This window comes from Carya illinoinensis, chromosome 15 (assembly GCF_018687715.1).
Source record: "Carya illinoinensis cultivar Pawnee chromosome 15, C.illinoinensisPawnee_v1, whole genome shotgun sequence".
Taxonomy (NCBI): domain Eukaryota; kingdom Viridiplantae; phylum Streptophyta; class Magnoliopsida; order Fagales; family Juglandaceae; genus Carya; species Carya illinoinensis.
The window spans coordinates 38,826,022-38,843,548 of record NC_056766.1 but is presented as its reverse complement, the minus strand read 5'-3'; the positions used below and the strand labels follow the sequence as shown (position 1 = coordinate 38,843,548).

Here is a 17,527-nt window from a genome sequence, read left to right as displayed (position 1 = left end):
TCACCAACACTAGTATTGACAAAACAGAGTTGAACAAGTCTTCCTAAATCCTCTTTTCTTCTTGATGGGTCATATTCATACTATCAACAGTCATTTTTCTAAAATATATTCTCCTTTTGTATTGAGAAATGATAGAGCCGCCGAAATTTTGTACAGATATTTTGTATTGATTTTTTAAAAGTTTTTTTACTTGGTTAAGGAAGTATTTTTTAATGATTTTTTAATTTTTAAAAATGTTTAAAGGGTTTTAAAAAATTACACTATTCGGTTGAAAAAATCAGTAGAAGTTTCTGTGAGTGTAGCATTGCACTTTTGTAATATTGTATTACAATTTCGAAAAATATGAACTTTACAATAAATGGCGTATTCGCATACCGGCATGTAAATAACAAAATTCTTGTTTGATATTAATATGAGTACATTTATATTTTTATCCTTCTTGCAAATACATTGTAATTAGATGTTCCAATAACCCCAATTGTTATCAACTTAACTAAAAAACAATGCATGTCAATATTTGTAATTCTTAATGGATTGTGGAGGAATAAGAAAGAGTTGTTAAGGATTGAAGAAAAGCAATGCCATGAACATTCACGTGAAGCCTTTGTTTGACCTAAGAACACCGTACAAGAAAAATAAAAGTTGCACAAGCAGGACATGCACGTGTAGGGTTGATCGCTTCTTCGATGGGCAGGAACAAAAATTAATATTTTTTTTATGACTAATTATCATAAAATTAACTATAGAGTATGTCTGTTTGTCAATACAATTATTCTCAGATATTCTTAATATTTCTTTTTTAAATATCAATATTCAAATATAAAATATTTTTTAATTTTAAATTTTCAACTTTTTCATCTAATCTTTACAACTTTTGTGAACTCTCAAACAAAACACAAAATCCAATATAGTTTCCCAAATTTACAAATAAAAATAATATTAAAAAACTATATTCAAATAATTTTTTAATTTTATAATATTTTTATTTAATTTTTTCTTTCTCTTTACCAAAATCTAATAAAACATTTTATATAAAACTATTTCACTACTATTCATAAATATATTGAGATATTCTAAACATTGGCTAAAGAACATGTTGAAAACTCACCCACGTACATACAAATGCAAGCTAACTAGGTAGAGAAACAACAAATTCTTATAATTACGAAAGGAATTTTCATCTTCTCATAATTACAAGAGTAATACTACATACAGTTTTAAAATGTGCAAGTTTCATATAGCTAGTCACTTTGAAAAAAATAGGGTCCATATTAAAAAATAAATAAATGATCTTTTTATGTGTATCCCAAATTTATCATTTAAAAAAAAAAAAAAAAAAAAAAAGAAAGTATGTGAAGCTTGCATACTCGAGAACTAAAAATATCATTTCTCTAATTATAAAGTTATTTATAATAATCATTTGATACAAATATAGATAATGTGCTGATCATCATCATCATTAGACACAAAGTTGCTGAAGTGAACATAACAAAAACGAAAAATGTTTGCAGGAAAAAAACAATTACAGAGGAAGCCATGCAAGGAGGAGGTTGATCTTAGAGCCCATATACGCACATCCTCACCTTAGAAAAGGAATTACACCAGCCTTTTGAAGATTTTCATACAAATCATGACTTGCTGCATGGATTTCTTACATGCTTTTCACTTAACCCTTTGATGCATTATTTAATGACTACTAATCTTTGTTAAACATATATACATCAGTACTTTACTTATTTATGATCTTTTCCCTATCATTTGTGTACCTAATTAATATATTTAGATAAATGTTTTAGCCACAAAGAGATTATATAAAAGCAAATATACAAACTGACGTAATTTAATATAGCACTTTAAATTGTAAAGCTACTTTTATTATAAATTAGATCTAAATTATATTATTTTATATATTTATTTTTATAAAATCTCTTTATACATGTAATTTTTCTAACAAATTTATTGTGCAATACGATGCAAGGTGAAAAACTAGTTAAAAATGGAAAAGTTCAAATTTATTGTTTTTAATAGTAGAATTTGCCTGTACTGTTACGTACTCTTCTAATTTTACAATACAACGGATGGAGATGCCATTTGTAATAAGAATTTTGTTATTCATCTCTCATATACTATATATTATATATATTTATTTTATTTTAATTGCTTTTGGTTTTATTTATACTAAATTAATTGAGTTTTTCTATTTATCATTCATATACTATATACTCGCTAAAAAAAAGATAAAAAATTATATATAATATATAGCGTAAGGATGATGAGTAGAAATTTTCTTGTAATACTCTTAAGTTTGGTGCTGGCTATGCCTCAAGTACTCTTCCTACCTCGAGGCAGCTCTTGCTTTTGTAATTACATAAAACTAATTTTATAAATTAATATGATTTTATATGATTCATTAGATCAATTTTATAATAAAAATAACTTTATAATATAATAGACCACATCAAATACATCAATTTGTAAGATTACTTTCATAGCCAAAGTATTTCCTCTTTATTCATATATACCTAAGAAACTCCATCGCCAGACTCTTGTCCCACCTCCCTTGAGGGTTTTTTTACCTCTTGAGAACTGTCTAGCTATAGAAAATTAATATAAAAGAAATTAATTATTTTATAGAATTATTGATATGATTTGATGCAGTACGTTAGATATATAATTATATCAAATTTTATCAGTTTCAAACGCGTCTCTTGGTAGATCAAAGTATTTCCCGTCTCTAATGATCATTCCCAAACTTAACGGTACGTTACCAGTCAATTTTCATGAAGACTGATTCTGCAGAATGCTTCCTACCAGCCTTGACACGGTCATGCGAAGAAAATAACCAAAACGAGTTACATATATATATATATATATATATATATATATATATATATAACAAAGATGTATAAAAGATGGCTATATATGTACGACTTTGATCAAACAAATGTAATGTAAAAAAGGCAAGCTAGCTGCATGCATCTTTGGACTTGGATTATGGAGTCTTGGTCAACTGGTCAAAGCTCTCAAACCCAACCCCTCCCCCTCCCCTGGCCTGTTGCTGCTAGCTCATGCATATCTGTACGTATCAATCCTTTCAAACTAGTAACCCTTTCCCCGACTTTGACGGTTGGATTTCTATTTTTTGAAACCTTCAACGGTCAACGTTCAAACTGATCGATCTCCATAATCCTAAACAAATTTAGCCTCTCTCTCTCTCTCTCTCTCTCAAATTTGAACGTTTCTTTATGAATTCTTGTTTGTCTACGTTAAAAGGTCGGAACTTTGAACACGTACCGTGTACAAATTTCAAAACCCTCAAAAGAAATATTCTTTACAAAACGTATATTTATGAAGAACTTATAAAACCCCTCAACTCCCTCTCATACTCTCTCACGAAAAAAAAAAAGAAACTCAACACGTACGAATATATTCTCTTGTTTTCCTTCTTCTTCGACCTTGGTTTTTGTCAGATTAATATTTGAACGTAGTAATGATTTTAGGTTGGAGGAAGAGAAGAATAGCCCGCCATGCCGGGAAAAAGAATCCTGCAGGCAACCATGAGATGGAGCTTGTGATTCCGAATCATTTCCGATGCCCCATATCCCTTGAGTTGATGAAAGATCCTGTCACATTGTCTTCTGGGATTACATATGATCGTGAAAGTATCGAAACCTGGCTTGAAGCTGGGAATTTTACGTGCCCTGTCACGAATATGATGCTCAGGAGTTTTGATCAGATTCCTAACCACACACTCAGGAAGATGATCCAAGATTGGTGCGTGGAGAAACAAAATTATGGAGTTGAACGCATCCCGACGCCGAGAACTCCAGTCACGCCAATTGAGGTTTCGGAGATTCTTTTCGCTGTTTCAGCCTCAGCTCAAGATGCTGACCAGTACAGATGCTTAGAACTGGTGCAGAAAATTCAGAAATGGGGTGCGGAGAGTGAACGTAATAGGCGGTGCATCGTCGCAAATGGAACTGCCGCTGTACTGGCTGCTGCATTCGATGCATTTTCAAAAGATTCTGTTGAGAGAAATGTCGCAGTGTTGGAAGAGATATTGTCTGCACTGAATTGGATGTTTCCTTTCGATGTGGAAGCCCAGAAATCCTTAGGATCTCGAGCTTCTTTGGGTTGCATGGTCTGGTTTTTGAGCAGCAAAGATCTTTCACCAAAGCAAGACTCCATAGTAGCCTTGAAAGAGCTTCTTGCTTGTGATCAACAGCTTGTGGAAAAGCTGTCAGACATTGAGGAAGTGAATGAAATACTAGTTGAATTCGTCAAAAAGCAAATCTGTCCAACAATTACAAAAGCTTCAATCATGGTGATTTTCTACATGGTTTCTGTTGCTTATTCGTCCAGCGAGATGATCAAATTAGCATTTGTGAAGATGGGTTTGGTTTCTTTACTCCTGGAGATTCTTGTTGACTCAGAGAAAAGCATATGTGAGAGGGCTTTGGGTGTTCTATGTGGACTTTGCAGCTGCAAAGAAGGGAGAGAAGAGGCTCTAAGTAATGCCTTAACCGTACCAGTCATGGTGAAGAAAATCTTGAGGGTGTCGGAATTGGCAACAGAGTATTCCATTTCTGCAATTTCAGAGCTCTGCAAATATGGAAGAAGTGATGAAGGAAAAATTCTGGTTGAGGCTCTTCAAGTTGGAGCCTTTCAGAAGCTTTTGTTAGTCATACAGGTTGGTTGTGGTGATAAGACAAAGGAGAAAGCAACTGAGCTTCTGAAACTGTTGAATCCTTACAGGGCTGGGTTGGAGTGCATTGAAACTGTAGATTTCAAGAATCTCAAAAGATCATTTTGAAGTTGTGAAGAGAAAATTCTTTATTTTTAGTGTCGATTCGAGTATGTAATTACTTAAAGTTATATTGTAGACTATGTACCAAAAATGGTGCAAATTTTCATACAGAAGATCAAGCAAAGTTGGTAAATTGTGAGCCAGTTTTTTTTTGTTATTTAATTTTCCAGCCTATAATTATATGCTTCAGTTCAAGTTTTTATTACTCTGTTTGTCATTAGCTGCATAGAAACTTAAATTCCTTCTGCAGAAGCTCAGCAAAATAAAACATTCAAGAAAAAGATGAGTTGAAACAATTTAATCTTTGATGATTCAAAGAACCGAAATACCAAAAGAATTAAGCCCCATCTTGATTGAGCAATTAATTGGACTGAATTGGCAATTATAACAACTTATTTTAATCAAACTTTTGGATCATGAAAGAACATTCAACAGTCAGTACAGAAACTCTTTGGTCAGATCATGTGTGTAATCTGATCCATAATTAATGGAATCCAACCAAGCTTATTCCACAAAAGGTAAATGCAATAATTTCCTGCAAAACATTTCACACCAACATGGTTATGATCATTTTGAAAGTGATAAACCACTGATTGATTTTGAGTTCTTAACATGGCTAGAATAGGAAGTCTGGGACATGCATTGAATGTGAGCCCTTTCTGAAGATGACATGAGCATCACTTGATTTTAACTCAAATGCAGCAGCTCATTTTAGGTGTGTTTGTTTTAGTTTGATTGTGATTAATCTATCCTACTTAATCGAGTTCCAAACTCCATTCTGATGTATCTGTCATGTCATATGGTGGTGGATCTTCTATTTTCCATTCATCATGTCTTGAGATAGTCACTATCATCACAAGCCCTCCTTCACATCAAAGGTAAAAAAGGCCAATGAAGAAGGACTACCACCATTTGTGCAAGATGGTTTATATTTATCAGAGTTCTGTTCTTGATCATTATCTAGAATATGTGCACTTACGTTCTTTTCACCAGAGAATATGGTTGAGTCCTCTAAAATTCTGAGAAAATAATATATATTACTACTCTTTAGACTATAATGAAGATATCCTTTCCCTGGTAATTAGTATCTAACATAGTGCAAGTCAATGCTCGAAAACTCAATAGCGCAATAAGAAAAACTCTCAAAACTATACTCTCGTCACACTCTCATCTCACTGTGCTAACATGACACTACAAATTAAACTTTAAATTAGTACTTTTTAAACAAGAGGTTATTTAAGGGTTGATGGGAAACACGGCATTAATATAAGAGTTACGTTACATACAGTCACTTTTATGTACCTTTTACAGACTCTATTGATATGATTGGTCAAAATAGTTATTTTATATTAAAAAAGTGACGCAACCAATTATATTAGTAGAGCGCGCAAGAAGTACTTAAAAGTGATTGCACATAAAATTTTTATTAATATAATGGAAGTGGGTAAGATAGGAGTATGGTATAAACATCACTTAAGGTCCAATGTTATTCCTAAGTTCTTAGTGATTATTGTGTACTTCCTAGGCTAAACTCACTGATAGAGAATGATTTTCTTTTCTTTCCTCCCTTGTTGAGACAGAAATCTCCCCACAGATCGGAATGGGGACAGAATAGTCTCTGGCTTGGAAGGGGGCGGCCCAGGCCTCTATCGATGTCTTTCGTTGGGGGTCCAGGTCTCGATGAAACTGTCTGAAGCCCATAGAGGTGGTCTGAATCGGCAGTACACTGTCTGTATGTACATTCATAGCAATGAATGGAAAATAAATACAATAAATGTAAATACAGAGGGAGGCATATAGATTTACGTGGTTTATCACGGGGCCTACGTTCAAGGGTCTTTTGGAGAGCAAATCCACTATAATGAAATTATATTACAATATCTCATAGTCTTTCGTAACTCACTGTATAAATGGGAGCCGATGAACCCTTTACATTAAAAATAATAAAGATGGAGTTTCCGAATTGGAGGTTGAAGAAGCTCTCTCATGAAGTTGCTCAAAAGAAGTCCAAAGGAGTCCCTATTAGTGGTAAGTGAAGAACTCGACTTTATGTCTCTTTGCCGCCAATTTTTGCGTGTCTGGCCCTCTTTTTCTTTCTTTTCTTCTTTTTCTTGTCACTTCCCTCTTTCCCTTTGCTTTTTCTTGTCCATTCATTCCTTGTAAGAGTGTAAATAATTTGGTTCGAATTGGCAAAACCAACCGAACCGGACTGAAGTATGGACTAGTTGGTATCGGTCCCAAAATATGTGTATCGATGACATTCGGTCATGTCCCAAGGTTTACAAATTTTGGACCAGACAAGACCGAATCACTATCTATATATTTTTTAAAAATATTTTTAATAATTTAATATATTATTTTTATATAATAATTATATAAGTTAATTAAATAATTTTCATCTAATTTATTATCATTGACCATATAAGATATAAAATAATATATGCTATCAATTAATAATAAATCATAAATCATGTGGTAATTTATGTCATTATATGTAAATTGTTAATATATCATACATTCAACATACTTTACTATTTACACCTAATTAAAATAATCAGGTAGTTTTTCTAAATACCTAAGTTGCAAGCAAGCATGATTAATTTATGTACAATGAACTTATTTGATATTCATTAACCATATATAAAATGTATAGCATTAATAATTATGCATACTAAAAAGTAAAGTCTAAGTTAGTAAGTAGTAAGTAGTAACTATCAACATTATAAATATAATTATAGTAAAATATTTTTTTAATAAATTAGTTATATAATCCACATTAATAATTCACTTAATTTTAATTTAATAATTTTAATAATTTTTTTAATAATTTATTCTTTTTAGAAAAAAGATGAAAAAATAATAAAATAATTAATTCAGACTGACCGAACATCAGTCCGGTCCCTATGGATGTTCGGTTTGGGAAAAATGAATTTCAGTCCATCACTAGACCTAACCGATTTACAGCCATAATTCATTGTCTCTTCCTTATTTCTTGATGATGACCCTTTAATGGCTCGGGTGTGGTGAGCTTGGACCTGGGTTTTTAACCCCTTACAACCCTCATTTTCCCTCTCGGGCATGATGGGAAGGATGAATAGTGCTGTAATTATTTTCATAGTTTCTACAAGAGTTTCACTGCATGTTCCATATTTGTATGTAGAGACCAGTAAAGGCACTGTAGGTTATTATTAGTTGATAAAGAAGTACCTAAAAAGTTCATAAATTTAATCAAAGGGCTTGGTGTACCAAAAAATTGAAAATTTGTGGGAGAATATGGCTCTTGGGACATTGTCAATGTCACACATTTTGCAACTTTTCCTAGTTAGATCCACGATTGATTTCAATATATAAATCATCAGTTCTTGTGAGAAGAAGACCCTATTTGCTAGCAAGAAATGCTACAGTCACAAAAAGATCTTATAAAAATAAACTCATAAACTGACATAATTTCATATAGTATGTTAGATTTACTTTATAATAAAAATAATTTTACAATCTAACGTATTACATCAAGATACGTCAATTTGTAAATTTAGTTTTGTAAGATCTGTTTATTTCTCTTTTGCACCTAAATGAAGAAAAAACTACACCAACCAAAAGAGAAGTAATGAATGTTACAGGTCCAGGCCTATTTAGTTAGATAAATGTAAATTAATAAAGGGGGTTTTGTCTAATAAAACAGTCCATCTTCTTTATAGAACCCTCCAAGATTCGTTGAGTTTCAAGTACTTGACTTTATTCTTCAAAACTTTATACTAGAAAACAGAACAACCTCATAGGAACGGGGGAAAGATGAAGCGTCAAGAACAGTTTCTGTTTTATTATTTCTTCATGGATAATTTAGGATCTCTTTATCAAGAACAACACTACTCTTAAAGTAAAGCTAAGCGTTTTGGTTGTAGTTATGTATCATGATTCATAGAACTTGGCCACTCCATGAAATGTGCATGAACCTTGAGCCAAACACACAGGAAAGAATAGTCAAGAGTTGGGGTCAAGACTCACCCTCCAATTTGCCCATATCAGAGTCAAGCTTCGATATGGATGATGGGATTACTAAACCCAGCCCAAGGCCATTTCAAATCCTTGACCAACTCAAAAGCCTATCTTGGTCAAGGAAGAGAATTGTGAAATCCCATGTGTCAGTCCATGATGCATCTTCCTCTCTAGCACTTGAAAACATTTTCTGGTGCATCAATCACACCCAAGGCTTCAAACTTTTTCCGAAAGTATATGGCTTAAACAAACATCCCAAAAGCTCAAGACGGACTGGTTTTCTATGGAATTCACAAAACAAAGAGCAGCTTTGAGCTACAAAAAGTGCACACACACACACATTTACAAGTAGTGACTGCATTTGACATACACGAAGTTCCTAGCACACAGAGTAGAAGCAATTTTGGGTCGAGTAACATAATCTGTCGTCTTCCACTAATTTATTTGAGTAACATAATCTGTCGTCTCCCACTAATTTAATAGAAGGGCACGGATAAGAAAGCTACAGTTCCTTGGACTTCTTCTCCACTTCCTCCAAGTGCTGAATCTCCTTGTGATACTTACAAATGCGGTACACTGACCTGAATCCATATTCAAAGACGTTTAAAACCATCGGCAACAATGAAATGCAGACTCCCTAATAAAGCATCCAAATGACAAGGAAATTGGATTTATGGCCAAATTACCAATACAGAAGGATTGATGCAGCACACAGAATGACATTCCTTTGAGCTTTGTAGATCTGCACAACACAACTCCAAGGTAAGCATGCTAAAAGACTACAGATGTACAGATCAGTCATGCAACTATAAATCTGGGCTGGTCAACCTTTTTTTTTTTTTTTTTGATAAGTCTGGGCTGGTGAACTTTTAGTTAAATGAGTAAAAACACAGACCTAAACGACACTGACAATCATGCCAAGTCTTGAAAAATTAGGACATAACAAGGCAGAAAAACAAAATTAAGCAAGTATATTTCATTGTTCATTTTCCCCTGAAAACGTGCTATAATCTAAAAATCATGCAAGAAAGAATGCATTTCTTTCAAAAACATAAAATGCTTCAAAGTTAATCACGAAAGAACTTACATTCTACGAACCCAGCTTTAAAAATTAGATGTTAAATTATGAAACCTAAGTTTTAAAAATTAGATATAAAAAATATGTCAGCATGTATTGCGGTGTTCCAAGGCACAGGGGCTATCTATCAAGACTAACACAAGCTGGACACTGGACAACTTACCCTGATGCATGCCTATGCCTCATAGTACTTCATTAGATCCCTATCCCAACTTGAGCTAGTAGGGTATGTTCTAGAAGAGAGAGAGAACTTTTGTACATCAGCAGATGCAATCGGATTATAGCTGCACTATAGTCTATCTACAACTATTAATCAATTGCCAGGGAGCCACTGGAAAATTCCAATAAGCCGAGCACTGAAGCTGGCTGCATGCTAGCAATATTTTACACCTTTGGGAAGGCTTCCTTGAGCACCTTGTATCCAAACCATAATTCATGCAAAATTTTCCTAGAGCCATTACCCACCTTCTGAGATTTTTCCACAACCTTACGCCATAGGCATAGATATTGATTAGAACACCACTCATTTGAAGCCCGTCTAAACTTGGAATCCATTACAGTTTTCCACAAAGGCTTCCTTTCATGTTGATAAGGCCAGAGCCACTTCCCTAATTAGGGCCTAGATTAACAGAAGCAGGTTATGCACTCTCAAACCTCTCCCAGAATTCGAAAAGTATTCTTAATCAAGGTGATTGGAATAGGTCAAGCAAGTTTTGATAAGTCTGACCAAGAATCCCGCATCAGAAGAACTAACATCCTCTCTTGTGTGTGGGTGAGCGGTTTCGTCAAAATACCTAAACAATTAATCAATTACTCTCCCAAAAGACCCAAAATCAGTTGGTAATGTATTTCAAACAATAATTGAAGTTACATAGCTAACAATTATGTCACCTAATTTCACAACGTTTGAGATGCTAATGATTAAAAGAAATTTGCTCGATTAAAATACAAAAATAGGAAATGTCAAAACTTTACCGATTACCCATTTTTCCGCAATAAAGAAACACAGAATCCATTTAACAAATGCTATTTCCAACTTAAGAAAGGGAGAAAAACCAATAAAAAGAAAGAAAAGCTTACGGATTTCTCATAGCGATCTCTCTCAGAAGCCGTGCAGATCTCAGATGTGCACATCAAGCGATGCTCGTTCTTCCAATAGATGTCTGCAAACAAACAAAAGAACATATAATCCAAGGCTTCAGAAACCATTTCAAAATGCTATTTTTCTAATGCCCCGTTCTGGCTACTAGAAAGTACCAAAAGAAAAAAGAGAAAAAGAAACACAATCAATTCTCCAAAATCTTCGTAAGCAAACAAGAGATAATACTCTATTTAACTTGTGCATAGTTACAACACGCGAAAACACATTATAAGATCCGATATTCTTATTCATTTTCCCAACATTTTTCTCAGCAAAGGATAGAAAAGAAAACCCCAGAACGCAAAAAAAAAAAAAAAAAAAAAAAAAAAAAAAAAAAAAAAAAAAAAAAAACCCAAAGGAAAAGTTACCCAGGAGCTGGAAGCCTGCGAAGGGGACGACGAAGAGGGCAGGTTGCAGAATAAGTGAAACCAGAGAGACCAAACGATTCTTGACAAGCTTGGGTGAAGGCAGTGTCAATAAAACAGCTATGGCTGCCTCTACCGCCACCAGGTACGTCAGTATTACCCACTGCAACGCCATCTCTCTCTCTCTCTCTCTCTCTCTAGATATTCTTCTACTTCTGCATATGAGCCCCGTCCTTCGGTCTTGCTTCTGGGTTGTCTTGACGATGCTTGACTTAATGTCCAAGGAAAAACCACTGATAGCCAAAGGCCAAAGGCCTGATGGCATGCAGCCCCACCTCCAAAAGAGAGGTCTGGGGTCCGATCCTCTCCCCATATCCCCAATATCATAAATAAAAAATAAGTAATAATAATAATAATAATTAAAAAAAAAAAAAAAAAAAAAAAAAAAAAAAAAAAAAAAAAGGAAAAAACCACCGATAGAGTTTCTATAGATTTCAGTACGCATTGGGCATCATGAGTTCGGAAGTTTTCTTGAGTGTGCACTCGTGTGAGGCACGTGAATGGTGAACTTTTTTTTTTTTTTCTTTTTTTTTTTCTTTTAGGTATTAGATTTCGTAACAGTATCTCGACTAATTTTGAAAGTGCAAAGATCTTTGGTAAAGATTTTTCTATAAATACACTTACGATAATTTAAGAAAAAAAATTCTTAGTTCGATAAGCCCTAAAATTTATTTACATCTATAAAAATTTGAATATTAAATTTGGAGGAACATACCCTCAAATTTAAGACTTTTATCACTTAAACCAACTCTTTGGTTAACTTTTTTCTTAAAAATAAATTCTCAAAAATTTTATATTCTTATGACATCAATTATTGTATTAAGTTTTGTGAAAATCAGAATGGAATAAATTTTTGTAACAGTTCTGTTAAAAAATATAGGGAAAGTTGTTTTGATTTGTGTGTTTTTATTTTTCACAAAAATATATGTAAATCTCCTTGAAAATAGAAAATTTTCCAATGTTTAAAGCATGATTGAATTCAAGTTATTTAAAAAAAAAAATTGATAAACATATACTAACTTTCTCTTTTTCTTCATATATAGATTTATTTTATTTTATTTTTCTCTTTTCTACTTGAAGATTGAAATGTTTCGCTTGTTAATTTTTTGCTTGGATAATTAATTAGATAGCACGAACAATTTTATGATTATTTAACTAACAATTTAGCTAGTTTACATCATTTGATGATTATTGCTTATCAAAGTAATGTTCAAACTCTTGTTGTTCAAATACATGCTAAGTATGATTTACAGGCTGTTTAGATTGAGAAATACTTTCATCTTATCTCATAATTATAACTTTCTCAAATTTTTATATAAAATATAATAAAAAATTTAATTTTTTTTAATTTAAAAACAATAATAATATTAAAAAATAATATTCTAACAATATTTAATTTTCAAATTTCATATAAAATCATCTCATCTCATCTCATCTTACTATTCAAACAACCTTACTTCATTACTCAATTGCTCATCTTTTACTTACGAAAATAAAAGAGTAATTTTTTCCCATTTAGGTATATGCTACACCATAAATACTATCACATTTGTTTTTGCAGATTAGATGAAATGAGATGAGTTGATATAAAAGTTGAAAGTTGAATAAAATATTATTAGAATACGTTTTTTTAATATTATTTTTATTTTAAATTTTAAAAAAGTTGAATTGTTTCTTTTATTTTGTATAGAAATTTGAAAAATTGCAATGATTAGATGAAATGAGATCAAAAGTTTTGTGAAAGGGAACAAGACATCAATTGCAATTTGCATTTAATCAAGCACCATTTTTTTTTTCAATTCTTATTTTTGGTTGTGTTCATGTATATATTCTAATTTCACATATGATCCAATGTATTAAGATATATATATATATATATATATATATATATATATATATATATATATATATATATATATGTTGTATTATTTATTGTGACCCAGCATGGATCTTATATTAGTCTTGAACACATAATTAATAGAATAGGTGAAAAATATTAAACAAGATGATGATGAGGTAGCCCATTCTCTCACCCAAAATATAATAGAAGTAGCTCATTAAATTCTATCATCTTGCTTGTTAGGGTTAGAAAGAAGTTTTTCCTCGGAACAGTATCATTGCCAACAGCTACGTACCTTAGAATGCACGATAGAGATAAGTTCTTAAAGTCATAGACGTAATTTTTCAACCTTTCTACACGCTAGGAATCATGAAATGAGATAGCTTTGAATAAGAATTTTAGTAGCAGTGTAAGTCTTGCTAGTTGCTACCCGGCCGCTCTAGATATAGATTAGGGACGAAAAGAGGGTATTGGCATTTATGCTTAACTTATAACGTGCGGCTTTGATCACCAAAATCAGCCGTCTACATATGCATCTACTGCATATGATATTGATATATCATATATATATCTTTATATATATAAAGTGGCTATCTAACGGAATTTTATTGGTTTAACGGTTTTTGTTGTTTTACCGTTAAAATTAACGCCGTTAGTTACATGAATAAATTAAAGTGACTCTCTCTTCTTAAAAGTTCTTAATTTTTTAATCTCTCTCCCCAATCACTTATGAATAAATTCATAATTATTAAAATTCATGCAGCATGCATAATCCTGTAACCTATGCATTGATGATCATTTATTTATGAGGTATATTAGATATCTATATATATATATATATATATATATTCTATTATATATATCTATATAAATTATATAAATATATATTCTATATTCTATTATATATATATATGATCTTTTATATAAATTATAATTTATATATCAATTTATTTATGTGATTTAAAATTTTTATTCATTCCTTATATAAACAAAGAGAAATGTAAAATAATTAAGTTTAAATATATTTACCAACTACATTTATGAATACAATTATCCTAATAAAATATTATTTATTTATCAATTTAAATTCATTATGAAACATTAAAATCAAATAATAATATCTTATAAAAACCTTAGTATTTTATTTCTTTATAAAAATTATGTTACTTTTTAAAAATAATCGCTTTATTAAATCAAGAAAACGTGCTATGCACGTTCCTTTACTGTTAACAGTTTATCTCCTGTGCTGCACATGTTTGTTTCAAGATTCTTTTTTTTTTTTTTTATAAATTCTAAATGCTTTAAAACTGATTTAAGTCTATCTTACTATTTGATGTTAGAATTTATATATTTTTTTTCTAAAAATAGTACATTATTATTCAAAATTTTTTTCTTAATAAAAATAATATTTCTATACACTGGACGAACGTCCCTTGGACGTTGCCCAACTACTAGTATATATATACAAGTAGTTGGGCAACGTCAAGGGATAGAAATATTATTTTTAAGAATTAATATGGTTTTTATTAATAAAAAATATTTAATTCTTTAAATATATATATATTTATATATATAATTTCTAACAAGTAAGATAAACTTAAATCGGTTTTAAAGCATTTAGAATTAAAATTTTATTATTGATTATTGTATGTGCTCCTGGGTATGGTCGAAAATAACAAATACATGAAAGAAAAAAAAAAACCCTTAAACCAAAACTGTGCAGCGCAGGAGACAAACCGTTAACATTAAAGTAACGTGCAGAACACGTTTTCTTAATTTAATAAAGTGATTATTTTTAAAAAGTGATATAATTTTTATAAAGAAATAAAATACTAAGGTTTTTATAAGATATTATTATTTGATTTTAATGTTTCATAATGAATTTAAATTGATAAATAAATAATATTTTATTGAAATAATTGTATTAGTAAATGTAGTTGGTAAATAAATTTAAACTTAATTGTTTTACATTTCTCTTTGTTTATATAAGGAATGAATAGAAATTTTAAATCACATATATAAATTTATATTATATAAAATAGAATATAGAATATATATAATTTATATAGATATATATATAATATAATATATATATATCTAATATATATGCTAAATAAATGATCATCAATTTATGGGTTTCAGGATCGATGCATGAATTTTGATAATTATGAATTTATTCATAGGTGATTCAGAAGAGAGATTAAAAAAATAAGAACTTTTAAAAAGAGAGAGAGGGGTGGGTCTGCGATTACCGAAATCATGCAGAAAAATAATTAAATTTATAGTGATTCATGCAACTAACGGCGTTAATTTTAACGATAAAACAACAAAGACCATTAAACCAATAAAATTATGTTAGATAACCACTTTATATATATAAAGATATGTATATACATATATGCATGCGTGTGTTCATAGAGCTAGAATGAAAACGTCGTCAATAGGTATATATGCACCATAAATGATCTTATTTGCCAAAAATTAATACAAAAACTAACTGATCGCACGTATATATAGGTCCTGCATGTACATACATACATATATATATATATAGAGAGAGAGAGAGAGAGAGAGAGAGAGAGAGAGAGATGTTCACCTGGAATGGAATGCAATCTTAATTGCAGACAGATCAATATTAGTGTGGAAGAAATTAAAAGAGAAGGTAGTGAGGGGAATGAAGCCTGGTCCGAGAAACGACTGATCATGATCTGCCAATTAAACTCATCGTTTTCAAGTTTATTAGTGGCCTTGAGCCAGACTACATTCCCCACACCTTCCCTTTCCGACCTGATCCTCCATTGATAAAACTGATCATCTTTTGCTTCAGCTGCACCAGAATATCAATTATTAATATTCCTGGAAATTAGTTTTAACATTTTCGTCGGATCGAGGACTGCCAAAACAAGCTATATATATTAGTGATCAGTTTCCTGAATCAGGATCCAGTTGTTTGGAGACAAAATGGGTAGGAGGAGGGAGCGGAGTGGGATGTCCAGTCAATTATATAAATGGGAAGTCATCTTGATTGGCTTGTTGACTTTTACAACTCGCCACCACGTGACAGTAGGTGCATGCTTGGATGGCTCACTTTGCCGTCAAGGCTTGCCAACATTGAGTTTCATTATTGCTTGCGAAGTACGCGGCTATATATTCCCAGCTTGACATTTATATATAAATCGTTTTCTGCGTGATCGATCGAGTTTATTTATTCTTTTTGTTATCATTTTTATCATGATCGATCATGATCATGATCGGGACTGCAAAGATTGGTCGGCTCAACAATCGTTGGGACTAATTCAAACAGATATAATAAAATCGAGATCGATCGAAGGCTCACTTTAACAATTAGTACGTTTTGACACCATGTTTAAAAATGAGCATGCATGGCTGGCCTCCAAAATACCTCCATATTATATTATTCATAGGCAAATACTTATGCCGGCCAGTTCAATTCCATCGAAGTTCATGATCGACCTGCCTGGCGCATGGCCTGCATGCATAGAACTCATGAACCACTAGATAACGTCGACTGCGTTATGCATGTTATAACATGTTGATGTAGTCTACATTAACAGACAGTGTTTGATGAAAACACGATGACTTATCTGATCATGTAGGCTTCTCCCATGAATATATAAGAACATGACCTCTCTGCACAATCTCGTACGACCGAGAGACTTATCTTGGTAAATTATTGATTAATTGTGAGCTCTGGGTATGTTGTTGATATTAATTCACACTCTTAAGAGTTGAAAGCCCATATGATTTTTCCTTGAGAAACGAGCCCAAAGATATCCCATAGGGCCATACTTCCTTCAGTGTGACGACATTTTGAATGTGCTATAGCATCTCATTCTCTACTGTTGTCTTTATTGCAAACATAGCCTTTCCGGCCTTAATTTGTAAGAACTAAGGTGACTCGATGTTCTTTGCTGAAGTTGGTGTAGTCAGCTTGGCACTTAACTCTTAACAAATAGACAGTGTTGAGGAATGTTGAAAGCCAGCAACACTCTCTCTTGAAATTTAGTTCTGCTGCCTCTCTCATATGAAACAAGTTTCGGATTTTTTTGCCAACTAACTTCTTCAAGCTTCTAGCAACCGACTCAGTGTGGTTGTTAATCATTATTTCACCCACAAGCATGTCTGAGTGCCAAGACCATCCTTCTCACTTTGTCTTTGTGTGCGTCTCAAGAAGTGCGGGTGGGCAATTGTGCAGGTCGGCAAGTATGAGCTAGAGAGT

At 32.0% G+C, this 17,527-nt stretch overlaps 2 protein-coding genes across 3 annotated transcripts; one reads left to right on the top strand and one right to left on the bottom strand.

Moving 5' to 3' along the window:
* The first annotated feature begins 3,283 nt into the window (after nucleotides 1–3,283).
* On the top strand, nucleotides 3,284–4,964 carry LOC122295870 (U-box domain-containing protein 21-like). The gene has a single exon (XM_043105122.1). The coding sequence runs from the start codon at nucleotides 3,491–3,493 to the stop codon at nucleotides 4,811–4,813; it is 1,323 nt and encodes a 440-aa protein (XP_042961056.1). The 5' UTR covers nucleotides 3,284–3,490; the 3' UTR covers nucleotides 4,814–4,964.
* Nucleotides 4,965–9,061: 4,097 nt separating this feature from the next.
* On the bottom strand, nucleotides 9,062–11,754 carry LOC122297273. Of its 2 annotated transcripts, none has more exons than XM_043107291.1 (4): nucleotides 11,391–11,754; nucleotides 10,938–11,044; nucleotides 9,490–9,545; nucleotides 9,062–9,384 (listed from the first exon to the last, which is right to left on the bottom strand). In XM_043107291.1, the coding sequence occupies exons 1-4, from the start codon at nucleotides 11,710–11,712 to the stop codon at nucleotides 9,306–9,308; spliced, it is 564 nt and encodes a 187-aa protein (XP_042963225.1). In that variant the 5' UTR covers nucleotides 11,713–11,754; the 3' UTR covers nucleotides 9,062–9,305. The 2 variants fall into 2 exon arrangements, with proteins under 2 accessions (XP_042963225.1, XP_042963226.1); XM_043107292.1 differs by having other exon boundaries at nucleotides 10,962–11,044; nucleotides 11,391–11,750.
* Nucleotides 11,755–17,527: the final 5,773 nt, after the last annotated feature.